At 42.3% G+C, this 18,631-nt stretch overlaps 2 protein-coding genes across 2 annotated transcripts; both read right to left on the bottom strand.

Annotated features, from left to right (window-relative positions):
• Nucleotides 1–2,198: 2,198 nt before the first annotated feature.
• LOC115364324 (uncharacterized) lies at nucleotides 2,199–10,641 on the bottom strand. The gene is made up of 12 exons (XM_030058834.1): nucleotides 10,524–10,641; nucleotides 9,567–9,678; nucleotides 8,697–8,790; nucleotides 8,379–8,433; nucleotides 7,864–8,004; nucleotides 6,981–7,141; nucleotides 5,795–5,893; nucleotides 5,471–5,616; nucleotides 4,525–4,696; nucleotides 4,180–4,292; nucleotides 3,440–3,524; nucleotides 2,199–3,048 (listed from the first exon to the last, which is right to left on the bottom strand). The coding sequence occupies exons 1-12, from the start codon at nucleotides 10,639–10,641 to the stop codon at nucleotides 2,992–2,994; spliced, it is 1,353 nt and encodes a 450-aa protein (XP_029914694.1). The 3' UTR covers nucleotides 2,199–2,991.
• Nucleotides 10,642–12,206: 1,565 nt separating this feature from the next.
• Nucleotides 12,207–18,399, bottom strand: nudt9 (nudix (nucleoside diphosphate linked moiety X)-type motif 9). The gene is made up of 8 exons (XM_030058252.1): nucleotides 18,222–18,399; nucleotides 17,621–17,881; nucleotides 17,249–17,338; nucleotides 16,953–17,039; nucleotides 16,553–16,664; nucleotides 16,124–16,270; nucleotides 15,924–16,008; nucleotides 12,207–15,625 (listed from the first exon to the last, which is right to left on the bottom strand). The coding sequence occupies exons 1-8, from the start codon at nucleotides 18,332–18,334 to the stop codon at nucleotides 15,480–15,482; spliced, it is 1,041 nt and encodes a 346-aa protein (XP_029914112.1). The 5' UTR covers nucleotides 18,335–18,399; the 3' UTR covers nucleotides 12,207–15,479.
• Between the last annotated feature and the right edge of the window lie 232 nt (nucleotides 18,400–18,631).

The following is an 18,631-nucleotide window of genomic DNA, read 5'->3' as shown; positions in this document are numbered from 1 at the left end:
AAAATTTCTAAATAATCTACAAAGCCCTCATCCAGTTATATTTTCTATTATTATTCTGCTCTGCATGCCGTGACAGCACAGTTAAATACTCCCAACACAGATACCTTATTTCTCTTCTCCCTATTTTCCAAACTAAACTTTGCTTCCTTCACTGTCACCAGCAACACAAGAATGTGGGAGATTCATTACCTCCTATTAATACTAAAGGGGAGATGTACTATATGTCCAAAAAAATCCTGAAAATGCTGCAAAACCACATACCTTCTTCCCTCAGTTACACCTACATTTCAGCATGTTTGTTTGATACATACCAGGGTAAGATTCACATCACCGTTTAAGTTTTTTTTTTTTTTTTTCCAGTGAAAATGAAAACATGATGCAAAAATGGCCATTTCCGTGAAAATTGTGAATCACATCAACTGTAATATTTGTCAAAATAACTGCAACATGATACCATATTGTTCAGCTGTAGCGCTGTGTTGGTCACAGCCTCCATGTGCTGCAAACATTTACCACTGACACCCAATGGGCTGTGTGACCCCACCCTTCAACAGAAAGAGGAACTACAAACGACAGTGCAGGAGCAAGAAAGTGTCAGCACCACATCGTCTGGGCAAATCTTATTGTTCCTGCTGCTGTGTGTCACCTTACATGAAACCAGCCCTCACAGGCTGCTGTAGCGTCCTCTGGTTGGTATGCAGATGATTTGAAATCTGTGTTGCCTTGGAGAAAAGGCTGCTCCAACTGCACTGAAGCAGAGAAAAGGAAAACACACACAATGCATTAATATTTATTGTGAATGCTGGGATGCTGCTTTCAACACAGAAGCTAAAATTCAGCTCTATCCTGGTTACTGCTACCGTACCGTGCATCAGCATTATTTATCACTACTGAGATACACTATAAGGAATACTGCACTACAGGTAGAGCTAATACATACATTGCTTGCACACACACACACACGCACACACACACACACACATTTTATACATATACATTTTTTTATTTATTTTTTATTTTAAATAATCAGGTTTTGCACTCATCTGGACAGCAGGAAAGTGCAGTATGATTCACAGTTATGACAGGCCGGTGTTTTGTTCTGCACCTGTTTCCCTTGCTGGACACAAACATGGTTGTCATGGTATTAGAGACATAACAAGAGTAGCTGTTAAGTCATTAAATGGTGGCTGCTTGTGGCTCTCAGTAACATCTTTACATAGAAAGTATTGAACTGAGCTGAAACCGTGTCTTTATCGGTCACATCTGCCTTGTCCTTGGTGACATTCAGACCTGTGAGGTCTGCCATCAGACGGGTAACTTCAGCTCCCTGCGGAGTTGAAACTCTGAGAGCAGGCTATTTACGTGCACAGGCTCCGGCCAAAAGCAGAGGCTTATTTGGACAATTGATGAGACTTGACTTGAGAGTTCTTGTCTCTCCTATGTGCCTCTGTTCGATTTTCATCGCCTCCTTGTGGAATCTGATCTGCAGAAAGGCATGCATTCTGCTCTGGCTCATTCATTTGCAGTCAAGCATAAAGCGTGGAGAGGACTGAAACCCTGGTGCAGAGAATATGAGTAGAGAGAGGAGATGCATGACACAGGAGCATGGGGGAAAAGAAACCAGAAAGGGTTGGGGAGGGAGGATGGCAGAGAGAAGAGGGGGGATGTGAAACGAGTGCCTGAGTAGCAAGGCAGCAGGCTAACATTAAACTTTTGTGAGCCATTTTGTCTACAAAATATTTCATCCTCATGCTCACACTGGTTGCCACTTCCTGGCAAAGCAGGAAGCTCAGAAATTATGTAAATTCAACTACTCACTCCAAAGGGCAAGATATATTATTGTTTACATGTGAATTATGCAGTAATAATTACTTTAACAGTAATTGTGGCACAATACCATAGTAGTTTAAACACTGGGATAATAGTTACTTGAAGCAACATTTAGGTGCTCTTCAAAAATTACAGCTTCTGCACGGTGTCCACTACTGGAGGAATGCATGTTAACATAAATACTTAGCAATTTCAAGATCTCTTTCCCATAAAAACAAGATTTCTTTGAGATGTATATTTTAAATAGATCAAATACATCACTGCTAATAAAAGGCACCATTTCAAAGAGTGTGGAGGTTTTTGCCTGATATTTCTTAAGTTCTTGCTGACACACTGTTGGCTGCTCAAGAAAACCCCTCACCACATCCTATATTTAACATTTGTGTCTTTATTTAGGTCCATTCTAATTAAAAATGTTAACAATGTAGGAAAAGAAAGTACAAAAGGTTCATTTGGTCAGTGATATTACAAAGAGGTATGCAGATACTGTAATTGAATCTCGTACATGTAAAGTGGTACAGACATTGACGGTATGAAGGGAAGTGGACTGGTAACAAAATGTAACTTCATGTTAACAACTCTGATAGAAAGTACAGTATAAAATGCTGGTGGAAGTCTTGAAAAATATGAACTTCCGCAGAGTAAGTCAAGTAAAACAGTGCTATATGCCATTTAACCAAAATACAATTTCTGTGACAAAGCAACAATATAAATAGTTCATAAATTCTTTAAATATATTTAAGTGGTATAAGCCTGAATTCTTGGTGTGCAGGCACATGTTGCGTGTAAATGCTCTTGGTTCAAAACAACAAAATAATAAAATATATCAGTAACAAAAGCTCATATGCCAAGAAACAGAATTTTTAAATCTTCAGGTAGTGTTACTTCATGATGATTTGCACAGAATTCATACAACTTAACGGTAAATGGGTATGACAGTATCCAGACCACCAGAACTTGAATGGGTCCTATAAGCCTACAGTATCAGTCAGTAAAATACTGTGATTCACATCCATGTACTTCAAACAACATGTATCATTAACTATATTACCCAGTGGTACGAGTGGCACAGCTGTTCTTAAGCGTACTACATTTGGTCCTACATTACTGTGTGTATGTTGAGCCTTTTTATCAGTCAGTGTAGATCTGAGCCTTTCTTCACTAGTCCATGTCTTGGTCACCGACACTCTGGCGCAGGTATTCCTCATACAGCTTTTTCTACAGAAAAAAAACAGACAGGTGGTAAAGGTAAGGATATCACATTACTGCTTTTCTTATTGGCAGATGTAATTCACAGAACTAAACATGATGTGAGTACTGGCAGAAGCATGAGTGTAAGGAAGCATATATGCAGGAATACCCTGTAAACTCTATGAATATCATTTCACGAAAGGGATTTGTATGCTGACCTAAAAATCATCAGTGATACCTCATCTGTCTTACCTGTTACACTTGTACTAGATTTTAGCATTAGGGAAATCTGATATTTGCACCCAGCGTCAGTCTGGTATTGGCATGATATTCAATTTCATTATAAGTCCTTAGTAAATGTGTATAAACACCCTCCAACACACAATTCTATGCACACACACAAACACAAACACGCTACCTTCTTGTTCTTGACCACCTCCTGAACGTAGTCGAGTTTCTCCTGCAGCTGCCTCTTCTGTCTGCCTGTCAGAGTTGGTTGAGTCCTGCAGAGAGTGAGATAGAAACAACTTAAAGTCCAAGAAGCCCATCAGATCGGTCATAAACACACCAACTAGTCCACCCTTTCCTGTGGTACCACCAAAGGAATATCCTTTTGGTACCACTTTTCCTAAAACCATGTACAGGCACACCTACACGAAACAGCAACCAATTTCTGTAAACAGGATTCCCACTCAATGAAAAATGGAAAAATTCCCTGACTTTTCCATGATTAAACTGTTGAATTTCCATGACTATTATAAACATTAACATACTGAGCCACAAAACAAAATTTCAGATTCAGAGCCCCTCGTAAAATTATGCTTTTTTTCTGTGGGTAGTAAACATAACGTGAACACAATAAAAAATAAATATTACGCCTGGTGAATAACCTGTCACTGATTTTGAAACTGAGGCTGACAAAATTCCATTCCATGACTGATATCAAGAATTTAATAGTGAGTTTCTCTATTTGGAGCAGATTAGAATTTTTAAAAATTCAAGACTTTCTGAAAATGTCCATGACCAGTGGGAACCCTGTGAAAAAACTAAAATCTTGCAGGGACAGACTCTGATGGCAGTGAAACGTCCTCATCTCTCCTTTCTGTGCCATTTCTGATCAAATACTCAAATGTCGCCCAGGACATCTTGTCCTCCTACCTGAAGGAGAAACGTGCGAGGAGAAGCAGGAGGAAGGAGAGAAGGACAAGTCCGCCACAGCCGTAAAGCTGCTGCTGCACGGAGAGGGATTCAAACACTCGCACAATGGGGGTCTGTGAATTACAACGCAGAGCAAAGCTAAATTAGACTGACTAGAAGAGAGACTAAAGAGATCAGTGCCATTTCTCGCTCTCACAGACACACACACACACACACACACACACACACACACACACACTCAGTCAGTCACACACTCAGTCACACACTCAGTCACACACTCAGTCACACACTCAGTCACACACTCAGTCACACTGACACACCAAACTGAATGTTGCCATCACTCACCAGGTAGATGGAGAGGGCGTCTGTGCCCTCCTCTCCCAAAGCGATCTCCAGCAGCTCCCGGGACAGACTGCCCAGCACCAGCAGGGCCATGAGAGCCAGCGGCACGCTGAAGCCCAGCAGAGCCAGCAGGCAGCCCTTGCAGCGCGCCCGCCGGTTCGCTACACTCGTCTGCCTGGGAGACGAGACAGTCAAGGTTAATCACTGAAGGCTTTATTGATGGACGCCATGTGTCCCACTATCCTGTGCATTCAATGCATTAGCAACCATCTGCACAAGGCAAGAATGAAAGGAGTTACAGACATAACAGATTTTTTTTCTTCTAAAGCAGAGGAGGCAGTCAACTCGCACAGGGGCAGTAAGAAACTCACTGGAGTTTCCTGGCCTGTGTACCAAGTCCCAAAAGGTGGCTTTTTAAAAATCAATGTTAAAATGCCAGTTCATGTTTTGGCTGATTTGTTATTGGCCTTGCAAGGTTTTGGGAAATGATTTCCTTTACCTGAGGTTTTGGGTGTACAACTTGATCCAAAAACAAAAAACAACCACATTTTGAAATTTCAAGTCTGTAATAATCATTACCCAAGAAGTCCAAATGAGACAATGGCAAAATGCAAAGGAGAATGGATCAAATTTGTGGAAAAAAAAAAACAAAAAAATGCAGTTTGCATCAAATTCAAAATGGCACAAATGAAAGGAATTTGCTTGATGTGGCAACAAAAAATGCAGTTTCACCACTTGCAGGTTTGGACAGTTAAAAAAGGAACATGTTGGATGTGTGCATGTGTATTATTTTATTCCACTTTACAGGAAAGGAAATGTATATCTGTGCAAATAGAGGTACAAAGTGGAGAGGGCCTAAAAATAAACATTTATAAGTTGCAGCAGCATATTCAGATGAAAACTGAACAGGACGGGTCACATGTGCAGAAAGCGTATTTGTGTGTGTTACCTGTCATTAGCGAGTGTATCGGTGATGGCCTCAGTGATGAGCTCGCAGTCCTTTTCCAGGGAGTTGAGTGTATTCTGGACAGTTTGGTTAATGGTTTTCTCAATGGTGCGACACACCTCCTCAATTTGGTTGACACAGCGGCTGGGCTGAAGACAGGACCACAAAAATAAACATCGCCATTAGCAAGACTGAAAGCAAGCCATCATGTAAATGTGTGTGACACTGAAAGAGCAAACAAAGGGTGCCTAAAAATGTGAAAATTGCCTATTTTGAGCATTTTGAACATTATACTACATTAAAGCTGAATGCAAATGCAACACATACCTTGTTTGGATTGGGAATGTAGATGGTGGGCATGTCAAAGCCACATTTGTTGAGTCCTGGTCGCTTGCAGAGCTCCTGGACAATCTGCATCATCACCCTCTGAGACAACCAATCACAAAACAGAAAAAAAAAAAACATGCTTAAAAAACAGGTGCAGTCCATCCTTGGTTCCATAAATAATCTTGCCTGCAAATATGCCTCCAGTGCGACTCTCTCCACTTGATGGAAACTTAATGATGTGCTCGTACACCTCTTCCATTCTGACAGCTATTTTTTCCTGTTTCACATCCAGCAGAAGATTCCAGACAACTTCGTATACAAATTTATATTTCTTTGCCATGGATCTTTTTTTATGGAGACAGATTTTACCTTGGCATGCATTAATTGAATTCTGTGAACATGTGCCATTCATACATTCATTATTTAAAGATACTGAAGGCATGTGAACTGCGGCGTCTGTTGTTGAGAAATGCTCAAATAAAATGCACTAAAATTAGAATTACAAGAATCATTGAACATGAAAAGATGCTATATAAAAAAACATGGACAATGTGACTTACATTTTATATTAGCTGCTTTTGAGTATCACTTTCATGCTGCGCATTATGTTTTTTTTTTGTTGTTTTTTTTTAGAAAGTATATTCCACTAGATAGGATTACACTTTATTGAATTCAGTGTCCATTTACTTGTGTTCTCTCTGCTCCTACATTATTTGCACTGGTGGAGACACTTGACAGCCACTTTCAGTCTGCCCACACACTTTCCCCTAAACAGGACTTTTGCTATTTTAGGTTATTATCCCTTCAAGAGGCACTGAGGTCTATATGCACCCATACATGACACTGAATACATAACCAGTTGGAAGAGGAAACAGAAGGAGAAGAAAAGCAGAAACAAGAAGACGCAATAGAAGAAATGTATAATTTTTGTTCCTCTTTCTGGCCTGGAAGAAATAATTTTCAAATTCCTGACCTTGACAGGTTTTCTATTACTAAGGAACTCAAGTAATTGCACTTTTAAACTATATTGCAGCTTTGGGCCACAGATCCATCAGTGTTTCACAGACAACAGCAGTCGGAGTTGATATTTTTCCTTTGAGTTGATATAAAACACTGAAATGATTCACTGAGGCAGGGTGACGAACGCCAGCCAAATGTTGGCAGCGCGTGCTGTGCCCGTGCATACCTGTCTGTCAGACTCTCCCCCGGCCTCGTCAGCCTTGCTCAGGTAAAAACGTAGCCGGTCCCCATGCTTCTCATTTAGACTCTCCACGATGTTGAGGGTGCGCTTGCACAGAGCCTGGCCCATGGGGTCAAAGAAGACCAGGATCAGGTCACACAGCTCACCTGAGATTCAGAGCAGGAAGAAGACCACTACTGTTAGTTATTTCAGTTCAACACAGTTCCTTAAAAGACAGAGATTTAAAAAGGTGCGTAATGACATCATGAATTGGTTGTCTTGATTATGCTGTTTTGTTAGCTTATTGTCTGTTATTTCAAGTGCTACTGACTGCTGTGCATGCAATATCCATCTAATGGCCCTTTTCCATTAGATGCTGTTGGCTCTACTCGCTTTTTTTGGTTTTCCATTAGGCAAAAGTTTGGGACAGCCCCAAAAGTGAGTAGAGCATATACCATGTAATGGAAGAACACCATAAGACTGTGATGATAGTCTTCAGTTTGTGTGAATGTGGTTGCAAAACATTAAGTGCGGAAATACAGGAAGTGGTTTTACCAGCGATTCAAGATAACATGGGAACAGCTTTGAGAGATACATTATGACCCAGGCAGACATGGCCAAAAAGAAACCAGAGAGAATTTTTTTTTAGAAATGCCAAGTGAGTACTCTAACAGTGACAGCAAAGTTTGACCAGGATGACAACTGAAATCTTAAGAATATTTTGAAACACAGACAATCTGTACTTAATTTTAAATGGGAAACCATTTTAAATAGTTATTACCATCACAATACAAGCCTCTCAGTATGTGGCATTTCAGAAAACATGATGACTACAAGAAAAAAAAAAAAAAACACACACAACTGACAACAGTGAGGAGTGGCCACCCACCTAGCCACATGATGGCCTGGTCCACATCGAAGGGATACTTCATGTCTCCATCCACGAGCCCTGGTGAATCCACAAATGTCACCAGGCTGAAGCGCTTCTGCCGGGATGTGCAGATCTCTGTGCTCAGGTACTCTGACACGCCTAAACTCGCAAAAAAGGAGGATAAGAGGATTCACAATGGAAATGCAAATAGCACAGCAAACATTTACAATTTAACAATGAATGATTAACACTGATTAGCTAATGTGCAGCTGAACTGTGAAATAACTGTAGGATTCCACTACTCTGCTATACAAGACATCTGGAGAAACAGCCTCATACTATTTTCAATGACAGTTGTTTGACAGCCCTGTGTGTGTTTCACACAAAGCGACCTCTGAACCATCTTCAGGTGGGTCTTGTGGTTCTATCATGGCCATAAGAGGACACAAGCAGTAAGAATACAAAATGTGTCACTGTAGTATATCTATGGTGATCACACAGAGAGGAACTGTGATTTGAGTTAAAAATCTCACCTTTGAACTCTTGCAGGGGCTTGAAGTGGGGATACAGATGGAGGGTGGCATTTCCCTAAAATAAAACAATAGCCAGGTTAAGTCAAACATGCCATGTGAACTAAGTGCTAGGCCCTGGAGATATATTGCCATTATTATTGAAGATTAAGATTCATGTAATCAATTACAATAGTGAGTTATTACGGTAAATGAAAAGTTATCAGTAGGTGCTGCTACATAACCAGGACAGCTGATGATGGTAGTTGACTGCTCAGCTGATAAACAAACTGGAAAAAATATGACGTCAACATTGAATATCTTTGTAAATGTTACACTCACTGTGAGAGACTCTCTCTTGCGCCCACTAGTGACAAAACTGAAGCCCTGGGTCTCAATCGCCACACCGGTGCGCTGAATGTGCTCCTCCACATACCTGAACGAAGAAAAAAAAAAAAAAAGGAATGTAGATAACACACTGACACGTACACAACCAATGGGCTGTGTACCACTGACAATGTAATGACTGTATCCTAACAGCTACACTGTCTGAGGCAAATTTTCTGAAATGGCAATTTTTGCCAATTCTAAAATCTGACACCATCAAGCACATATGTCAGAAACTGCAGAGAAGCAGAGAGCAAATTGTTTCCTCTCTTCTGCAAGAACATGAAACCTTTAAATGAGGTTAAGTGGTATCTCAGTGATTTTTTTGTTCAGACTCATTAACTGGTGTGTACTATTATTGTGTATAAAAGTAATAAAGTGAATTCATACTGTGTACTGTCTGACGGCTGAAATCAGAACCCAGAGTGCAGCCTTACCGTATTTTCTGCTAGAGATAACAGTATAACACTATTTATTTAAAAAACAAAAAAAACATCATCATTATCACTGCCATCACTGGTTGTGGCTCTACTGTAACTGCAACTTGAGCCACATTGGTTTGTATGCATTGGTTATTTGTTCACAGTGCAATGTAATTTGCCTATAAAATGACCATGTGTACAATGACAGGCTCAGATCAGGCTAGGTTGGCCAATTATATCATTTCAACATGCTATTTTGTGCCCTGCGCTTTGTTGTGTTTTATTGTGTTGTGTTTGCTTTGTGATTGTTGATTAGTTAGATGAAGGTGAGCTGGTTCTCTGTACAGTCCTTTTTGAGGTGTATTTCGGTGTTGAAAGGCTATGTAGATGAACATGACTTTACCAGTTGATGAAGGAGCTCTTGCCAGCTGAGTGGTTACCCATCAACATCACAGTGATCTTCTTCCGGGGTGGCAGCAACGTCACACCCACAGACTGGGCCACCGTGATCAGCCCTGGAGGAAACAAAGTACATGATCTCAGTTATTGCTGATCACTTACCTGACATCACAAAAACCAAGGATGCATCAGCCAACTAAAACTCTTAAAAGCCCCCTGCTCTAGTGATTTCAGCCACTCTCATTCTGAAACAGCTCATCTAAAGTGATTTATGATTATTTCAACTAGTGACAATATCAGTCAAAATGAGTGTGGCTTGTGCAACAGGTGTAACCACAACCCTTTCAGTGAAACCCAAACACGCCTTGCAAGTAAATCTTTGGTTTACAGGAGCATACAACTACCAGCAGACAGCCAGGCCCAGATTAACCTGCTACACATATGACGAAAATACTCATCACTTTCAGGGATGAAAGTGAGAACTTAGAAAAAAATGCAAATAACTGAGGTCATGAAGTTAACGGGCATGAAACGGCTCATCTAGCGGGATGATGGTGCTGCGTCTGGAAACACTGATGGCACTCAAACGCAACGCGACCTGGAACGCCACCAGCAAGCTAACCCGGCTCAAACAAACCCGCATTTTTTGCGGTTTCAAAAGTGGTGTACTACCCCACTGTGCATGAACTTAATTAATTAATTGACAACGTAGCTAGCAGTTAGCACAACTTGCTAAATGCGATGCGGGATAGCTAGCATTACCGCCGGCTTGCGTAACGTTCAGCTAAATCTCTAAACTCCGGCTCGTTCACCTCCAGCCGGCGAACGGCTTTGCTAGCTAACTTTACACCAAATACACGCAAGAAAACCCAGCGCTAGTTCTTGAAATAGTTAGCTTGTAAGTTGTTATGTGTCGCTGAGGTTTTCTTGAAGCTGCCCCTCCACCAGCCAGCCAACTCACCGCTGTCGGCATCCGTGTACAGCTGATGACAATCCCGCAATATGCGCTCGTCGCAGGACACGCTGCCAGATATCGAGTCTGCGTTCGCCGCACTTCGGCTCTTGATTTTTCCGGACATCTTGTAATGCTGGCTGGTTGGTATCAGGTTTTCAGACTTGCCTGCTCAAGCATTTGAATGCCAGCGAGTCAGAGGTGCGAACAAAGCAGCCGAGCCTCGTTTGAATCGCCCCGGTCGGTTGTAAAACGGAGGCGCGTCGCTCGGCCACGTCGTCAACTTCAGCAGCCGGTGCGCGCCCACGGGCTTTTGGGTAATGCAGTGAAAACTGAGCGGATCCTGTGCAGTGTACTAAAGCCAACTACATACAGTACGTATTCCAACAGCAAACAGGCGGTGTAGACCTTTAGTAACAACGTTTATACATTAGTGTTTTGTTTGCAGAAAGCAGCCCTACAAAATTCACCATAAAAACCTACTCCTGCTCAGGACTATGCATTGTCAGCTCTCCATTTGACAGAGCAGATTACACTTAAGGGGCAGCTGCCTTATTAATTAAAGGTTCAAGGAGTGCTTGTGTGGATTTAAGTCTTAAGTTGGTGCTATGTAGGCTAACAAAGTTAGAGCTGGATCTCTGCGACATCAGGACACATGACTCCTTTATGAAGTTAGACTAAACAATAAGATCAGATCAGATGCAGCAGGCCCTCTTTCCTCAGAGGTCTGTGCACCCGTCACGATTTGCTTTCTCTTCTGTGCTTCAAAATCATTCAAATGCATCATCCTAATGAGGGAATTAAGTCTTGAATGGGTCATAATGCACATGGCATTTATATCCTCAGCTTGGTTTATAGTTTTCAGGGTCACTGGAGGCTGCAGTTGCAGCTTATCCCAGCATGCACAGGGTGGAAGGCAAGGGGACACCCAGAGCAGGCTGCCAGTCCATCACAGCACTAATGCAGATAGTCACACACACACACACACACACACACACACAAACACACACACGCACACACACACACACACACACACACACACACACACCATCTATATACATACCTATGGGCAATTTACAGTTGCCAATCTACGTGACTTGCATGTCTTTGTAATGTATGAGGAAACCTAAGCATGGTGATAACCTACGAACATCACACAGAAAAATGAACAAAGCTGCTCTTCTCCCAGTAACACAATTCACTTTCGACAGGTCATTTGACGTGCAAATTAGTACCATAAACCTACTAAACTATGAGCAACTTTTGCAGTATTTACCTTTCCTCCATCTCCTTCCCTGTCGTACAGGGTTTCCCTCACATGTGGACTATGTGACTGGGTGAAAAGGTAAGTCTCGACACAATACGGAACTGAAGATTACACTGTAGGTTGATGCTCTTGGTGAAGAGACTGCAGCTCAAGGCTTCTTGGAAACACATTGCACTCCATTTAGTAAATGGTTACGAGACCATCTCTTTTAGAGTATATAAAGTGTGTGGGCCCACATCCAGCTGCTTGTTAAGAGAGCTGTCCATTTATATCTGGTTGGAGAGATGCATCAGAACCTTGCAATACAAAATGTGAACACATGTTTGTCAGTGATGTAATTTAATCAAAATGAGACAAGGGGCATGTATTTTTCACATTGGATTTTTATTTTTAAGTCCATGTAAACTTAGTATTTCATGTTCACATTTTTTGAAGCACTAAACAATATGCTGAATTTGATGTGACTGTCTCATATTACTTCATGTAACACACACATATAGACAGCTAATGTGACAGAGCCCTAAAGACACAATAAATACAATACACAGTGTAGACAAGTGAATTAGCATTTTCAAGCCATAGATTTCGTGAGAAAAGTGCACATTTCTACTTGAGAGAATTCATAATTACTTGTAGCTGCAAATAAGGCCGATGAAAAAGACAAGGTCAGACTACACACACACACAGACAATAACCCAGTGCAATCATAATTGAAAACCTTGATTTCAAGTGGATTCTTTTGCAGTGTTTAGTCAAAATTGTTTACTGGGCTGCGAATGCAAATCACTGTCATTTCAGATCGAGCATCTCAAGCGTACATCATCATTTTCGCATTTCTTTTTACGAGCACTATCCACAAGACATGAGCACATTAAGCAGACGGCTTGAGATGGAAAATCGATACTGAGGCATCAAAGTTAGCTGGACTTTTCTCTGGTTTGAATCTCTGGACCAGCTGGGAGATTGTGGATGGGAAAGTGAATGAGGGATCCTCTCCTCGCCCACAACAACTGCTGCGGTGCTCCTGAGTACAACACTCAGCCTCCATCTGCTCTAGCCGAGCAGCAAACTGCGGCAGAAGCTGTATGGGTGTGAGGCCAGGCACTGCTGAGAAGAGCTCAGTCATCCTTTCTTCAGCAGGTCAAGATTATGTTACACAGCCTGATATATGCAGATATACCTCTGTTTTGTCTTGTGTGGAGCACAGAGACCCGTCTCACGGCTCAGGCAGGCATATTACTGAACAGTTTGGGCAGCAGGATGGGGCGATCACCCACCTCCCACAGTTCCTGGCATAATTACTTCACACTGCTAAGTTGGACAGCATGTGATACAGACAAGTGTTAGTCTGCTCAGTGATGGGAGCTGGTAAAAAATGGGGGTGATTCTGTAATGACGCAATTTCCTGTTAAAAGGAAGAGTTCACCCAAAATTGAAAAAAAAAAAAAAAACTAGATATTTTCTCACTTACTCCAGGTCTACTCTATCCATCCAAGATAGTTTCAGTGTGATTTGGCATGGTTTCCAGTCTGCAGCAATCTCCCTCTCTCCCAGCAACATGTGACAACGAGACACTCATCAGCATAGTGAAATGGTCAAGACTTGAGTCCCTCTGTGCAGTCTCATGTCGAATCTGCTACCTGGCCAGATGAGGTTTTCAAATGTAAACATTGGAGTAAACATTGAGGAGAAGGTGGAGGAGATAAACACCAGCAACTGTCCTGACAACATGGACAAGCATGACCATCTCTGCATCCATCCTGGCACTGGAGGGGCACCGAGGTGGGCGTGCAGGGACTGAACATTGGCTGTGATCCCTGCCGCCTGGATCTTCTCTGCTGGCCGGTGTACAAGTCTGGGATAGTGAGCTACATGACCACGGTGCCCGCATTGGTTTCCAGCGGGACACTGGGAACTGTGGTGTCTTTTTGTTTCACAGAGAATTGGCTGGGTGCTAGAATAGCGGACAGTGCCATTTGGAAATAAAGGATATTTATACCAGGTGCTGCAAAAATAAGGTTAGGAGAATCATTCAAGATCCCAATCACCCAGATAAGAGGGGTTTTTTTCTCTGCTACAGTTGGGAAAAAGGTACAGGACACACCAGGCCTTCTACAAGAACCTCTAACCTGATTCACGTTTGCAGACGTGAATCAGAAAGAAATAGTCCCCAAAAAAACTTTCTCTTCTATATGGCTGTTGGGTGTCCTTGTTAATGTTTTTGGAAAGAGCTGTCGCTGTAAATTTTTGACAGTTTGAGCTCCACAAAACAGCACCTATCCAGCCGCATTGTTTTCGGGCGACAGGAGACTGGCCTGCAAACCTAAAAATTATCTGGATGGATGGATCGCACTAAGGGGCAAGTGGGAAAATATTTTTTTTTTTGCATTTGTGTGAACTGTTCCTTTAAGCGTCCCGGAGGCGTTGTGTGCCTAATTCAATGAAGCACTTTTTGTAAGAGGTGGCCACTTGACAAACCACATTGCACAGCCACACTCCCTCCTTTCCCCTCACATTCAAAGCCAGGTGTCTGTGTGGGCTGGCCACCCTGTCCAGTTCACACCATATGGGACGCTTGTATTCATCTTGTGTGCCTCAGCTCTAATTCTATGTGCAAACAAACAAACAAAAAACAACGCCAAATGCGATGTATCTAGGCTAACTCAGGTCACGCAGCTCTCTCTGTCTCTCTCAGCTCTGTTTTCTGCCTTGCGATGACTGGACTGTCCGTGTGTTAGCAGCAGGGTCAGAAATCCTAACAGATTCAAGCTATTTAGTGCGTGATTCTCCATGGATGCCTGATCACTGAGTACACACACCACTCACATGACATGACATGATGTGAAATGCTGAAAAGACAGGCTGCTGAGTGTGAAATGGCCTTTGCCTCTGCCATCTGTTAGCATTTGAAAACTCGTCTGTCCTTCTGGCCTCAACTCAGCTCTTGGTGGTTTTCCTCACTGAGCAGGGTGACGCTCCAGCACCATTATCCAAATGCAAAGATCAAAGTGAAGCAAAATGACCGCCGAATCACATTTCATTTTAATCAAAGTTGACACAGTGTGTTTGTTCAGCAGCTCATTGTGTTTGTTCTTCAACAATCACAACTTTTTCCAAGTAGTACAACAAAAACGGTGAGTGTTAGGATTGTGATGAAGTGTGCCCCTGAGGTGCATTTCATGTTTTATGGCAAAGTCAAAGTCAAAAAGTCAAAGGCCATTTTCGGGAAATCTCGATCATCTCGTTGTGACAAAAGTCGAATGGCAGTTTTGACACTCTGGTGGAAGAGTTTTGATTTCAGAGCCTTTTGCAACACAGAGCAGTTAAGCCGGGTGCTCTGGGCAGACAGCAGGCTGGCCAAAATCTGTGTCAGCCTGAAACTGCAAAGTTTTGTTGTGTAATGTACAGTGGATATAAGCAATCAAATTCAAGTGTCATTAACACAAGTTATGCTTTGGCTCGTATGCTTATAATTAATTATTATGGTACATTTAGTAAAAGGTGAATGAACGCGGGGCTGGGTGTCATGCATCCTGCTCGAGGCAGACACACACACATATGTATATAGAATATAACTTAGTTGTACTGTATATTTGCATATGAGAATTCCTAATTCCAGCATGTACATTTGACAGAGCGCTTACATAGCTCTCATTTTTCCTTCATCCATCCGTTAGGCTTGAGTCATTTGTCCTTGGTTACCAGTGGGCATGCCTCTCCTTCGCGACCATCTCGAGGAAATGAGAATGACTCGCATACAAGGAGAGCGACGAGTCAACGTCGACCCAGCGGACCTGTCCGGCATCATCGCCCGCTTGCAATGGCAGCTCGCTCACACTGCTGCCTAGGGTAACCACAGAGATACATCATCAGTGACTGAACAAACAAACAAACAAACAAACAAACCATACATCAATTTCTTTCCATTTGTTGTATTTAAGTGTATAAAATGTTCTCCTTAGATTCACGACAGCCACAACTCCAACAGCAGTGAGAAAAGATGAGGCACTGGATTGTTTTTTATGGGGCTTTATGTGAACAGATGAAATTAAAGCAACAATTTTGGGTGACACAATATAGACGTGAAATAACAAAAAGCAAAGAAACAAGCACTAAAAAATACTTGTTCAGTTGATTGATACCTTCATCATCGTGGAAGTTGACAGCGACTGTCTCCATCCAGGCGTTGTCAGTGTTTCTGGGATCGTCCACGTAGCCTTTATAGACCTGAGGGAGATGAAGGAGGGATGCAAATTTCACCACACAGTTACAAGATCAACTTCCTTCCTTCCTTCTTCAGAAAGACAAATGTTGAACCTTTTCCTTGACATCAGAGACTGACCTGAAACCCCGGGGATTTGAAGAGCTTGGTGATGCGCTCGTGGATTTTTGCTCGCTCTGCTGGCGAAGCGGCCAGTGAGTTCAGTGCCTCCTCAGAGAACTCCCGCTGCAGGGTGAGAGAAACCAGCTCCCCTGGATCCACCATGCCCTATAACACAGACATACGCCCACAAATAAACATGGCGGTCAGAGTACTGCAACATCTACGTCCTGTGAGCATATTTCTGTGGGCAGAAACCAGAGGTGGCACAAGTGGAAGTGCAGATACTTGTGTAAAAAAAGACTGGTAAAAGTATAAGTACTGCTTTCAATTCTTTACTCAAGTGAAATTAAAAAGCACAGGCTTTTAAAAGTAGTAAAAGTGTCAAAAGTAAAAAAGTGAAAAATTAAATAAAATAAACAATATGTATAAATATCAAATGCCACCAACCCCTGGAATGGCCCACTCCCCACAGTCTTTTCTCTTGATGGACACAAACTGCAAGACAGGCTTTTTGGATGCTGGGTGAGAGATCTTTTTTCCTTTGGCATCTACTTTCCACCTGCAGGACAGACATGCACGAGGAATTTATGAAACATATTTACTGATGGTAGAGCTGCATTTTTAGGTTAAGCTCAGTTACCATTTATGTGGTGTAAAAACTTGAACAAACTGTGAACGAGTAAAAAAAAAAAAAGTGGCAAAACAGCAGCTCCAGGTTACAGTTACAGGTGTGCAGTCTATACGCTTTTCCAGTGAATGGTATTCAGTTTAACAGGATTAATTTACGATTCTTTGTGCAACATGTATTTGAACAACATCCATGTGTACAATAAATTCACAAAGTTACCTGGTGACAATTGGATCTGCTGCATGGTTGGGTCCCCATCGTCCCAGCAAGCCTCGCCCCGTCACTCCCGTGCGCCCACGAGGATTTCTAAAGGAGCAGGAAATGAGCGAAAATAACTAAGTCAAGCCAAATTTAACAAAACAAGGTTGCCACACGAGACTTACGTGAAAGAATAGAATAGAAGTCCTGCTGGCAGTGTTATCTTGTTATTGTTATCTAATGTTTGAGGGAACCAAATGCCGGGGAAAACCTTGTAAGAGTTGTTATTCTGTGTACTTGATGTGATGATTACGTACAGTGGCTTGCCCTTTTCCACGGTGTAGTTGCCTTCGAAACTTGTCCGGTCAACTTTGCCGTCCAGAGCGTTGAATTTTGGAGAGAAAGCGCTGCACAACAAACGAGATGCCACATACACTCCTCAATCAAAATGCTGCATCCACAATTCCCCAAAATGTCAAGACACATCTGTAAAAATCTTACTTGTAACATCTGAGACAAACATTCTTCTATGAGAATCAGTTCAATCAGAGTTGATGGCGTTGCAGTATTTCAATGCACTTTTTAAATCAATAGCTTCAACCAACCTAATCCAAAGAAAATCAATCAAATTCAATTTATGGATTCTTAATGCACATTTGATTCCTATACGTGCCACTCCCATTTCTTACCCAACATCCAGATCTGCCCATGCTGGTTTCTTTGTTATGGAGGGGTCGGTGTAGCTGACGGGGCTGTACTGGGGCCAGCTCTGACCCCAGGACACCTTGTCATCAGGCACTGAGAAGCGCTTGATTTTGGAGCCCGGGTACACGGGGCATCTGGATTTGATGTGTGGGCATACTGCAGATGGCATTGTTCCGACACTGGTCGTGTAGAGGTGGCAGGTACTGGTAGCGAAGCACTGACTGGGTGAACAGGAGATGGCGGGCCTGCAGGAGAGGAATATGAGAATGAGGGAGAGAGAGAGAGAGCAACTTGGTCAATGTTCAGTCACTCTTCTTCTTGTTCCTTTCCTGGTGCACTATGTTCTTTCTCTCTCCTTAACTTATACACTTACTATTTCCTCATCTACCTTCATGAGCGACCCTGCGAGCTACTTCAGCACTGACCTCTTGTCTCGTTAGGGATCTAGGACCTGAGCTGAACTACTTCTGCTGCACATTGTGAAAGTCACTCTGGACTGTATCGTTAGCTGGCTGTCCAAACTCTCAGGCAAAATGTAATAGTCACTATCAAAGCGAAGGAGAGCGTGGCTGAGTGTGTCCATACCTGATTCCGGGTGTGCACACGGTACACGGCAGTCCGAGAAGAGCGAGCGCTAGACGAATCCGACCGATCCAGTGTCGTCCAAGACCGGCCAGTACCATTCCCCTGAGATACATAAATCAATCCAGCCTCTGGTGCAGCAACCACAACATGCAGCACAAGTAACCAGGAAGTGCGCAACTGTGCTGCTTACGTCACTACAAGGGTGTGTTCCAGTCGCCCACGTTTCTATAGTGATCCAGTGTTTAGCAGTGCGTTTGTATGAACTGGCTCCTACCTTTTCTCATATATATATATATATATATATATATATATATATATATATATATATATATATATATATATATATATATATATATATATATAATTGTCATGCTGATCAGATCTGTCTGCCAGATATTGTTTAAAGTGCA

Source organism: Myripristis murdjan, chromosome 8 (genome assembly GCF_902150065.1).
Source record: "Myripristis murdjan chromosome 8, fMyrMur1.1, whole genome shotgun sequence".
In the NCBI taxonomy this organism is placed as follows: Eukaryota; Metazoa; Chordata; class Actinopteri; order Holocentriformes; family Holocentridae; genus Myripristis; species Myripristis murdjan.
Note: the sequence above shows the minus strand (reverse complement) of the source record. Positions and strands in the feature narration are given on the sequence as shown.

Coding starts and splice junctions, on each gene's coding strand:
- LOC115364324 (XM_030058834.1), bottom strand. CDS start 10,641: ATGTCCGGAAAAATCAAGAGCCGAAGTGCGGCGAACGCAGACTCGATA. Junction 4,293..4,524: donor ACGCCCTCTCCATCTACCTG/GTGAGTGATGGC, acceptor TGTAATTCACAG/ACCCCCATTGTGCGAGTGTT. Junction 3,525..4,179: donor CTCGCACGTTTCTCCTTCAG/GTAGGAGGACAA, acceptor CACTCTCTGCAG/GACTCAACCAACTCTGACAG.
- nudt9 (XM_030058252.1), bottom strand. CDS start 18,334: ATGTATCTCAGGGGAATGGTACTGGCCGGTCTTGGACGACACTGGATC. Junction 16,271..16,552: donor GGGAGTGGGCCATTCCAGGG/GTTGGTGGCATT, acceptor TCTGTGTTATAG/GGCATGGTGGATCCAGGGGA. Junction 15,626..15,923: donor CAACTTCCACGATGATGAAG/GTATCAATCAAC, acceptor TGGTTACCCTAG/GCAGCAGTGTGAGCGAGCTG.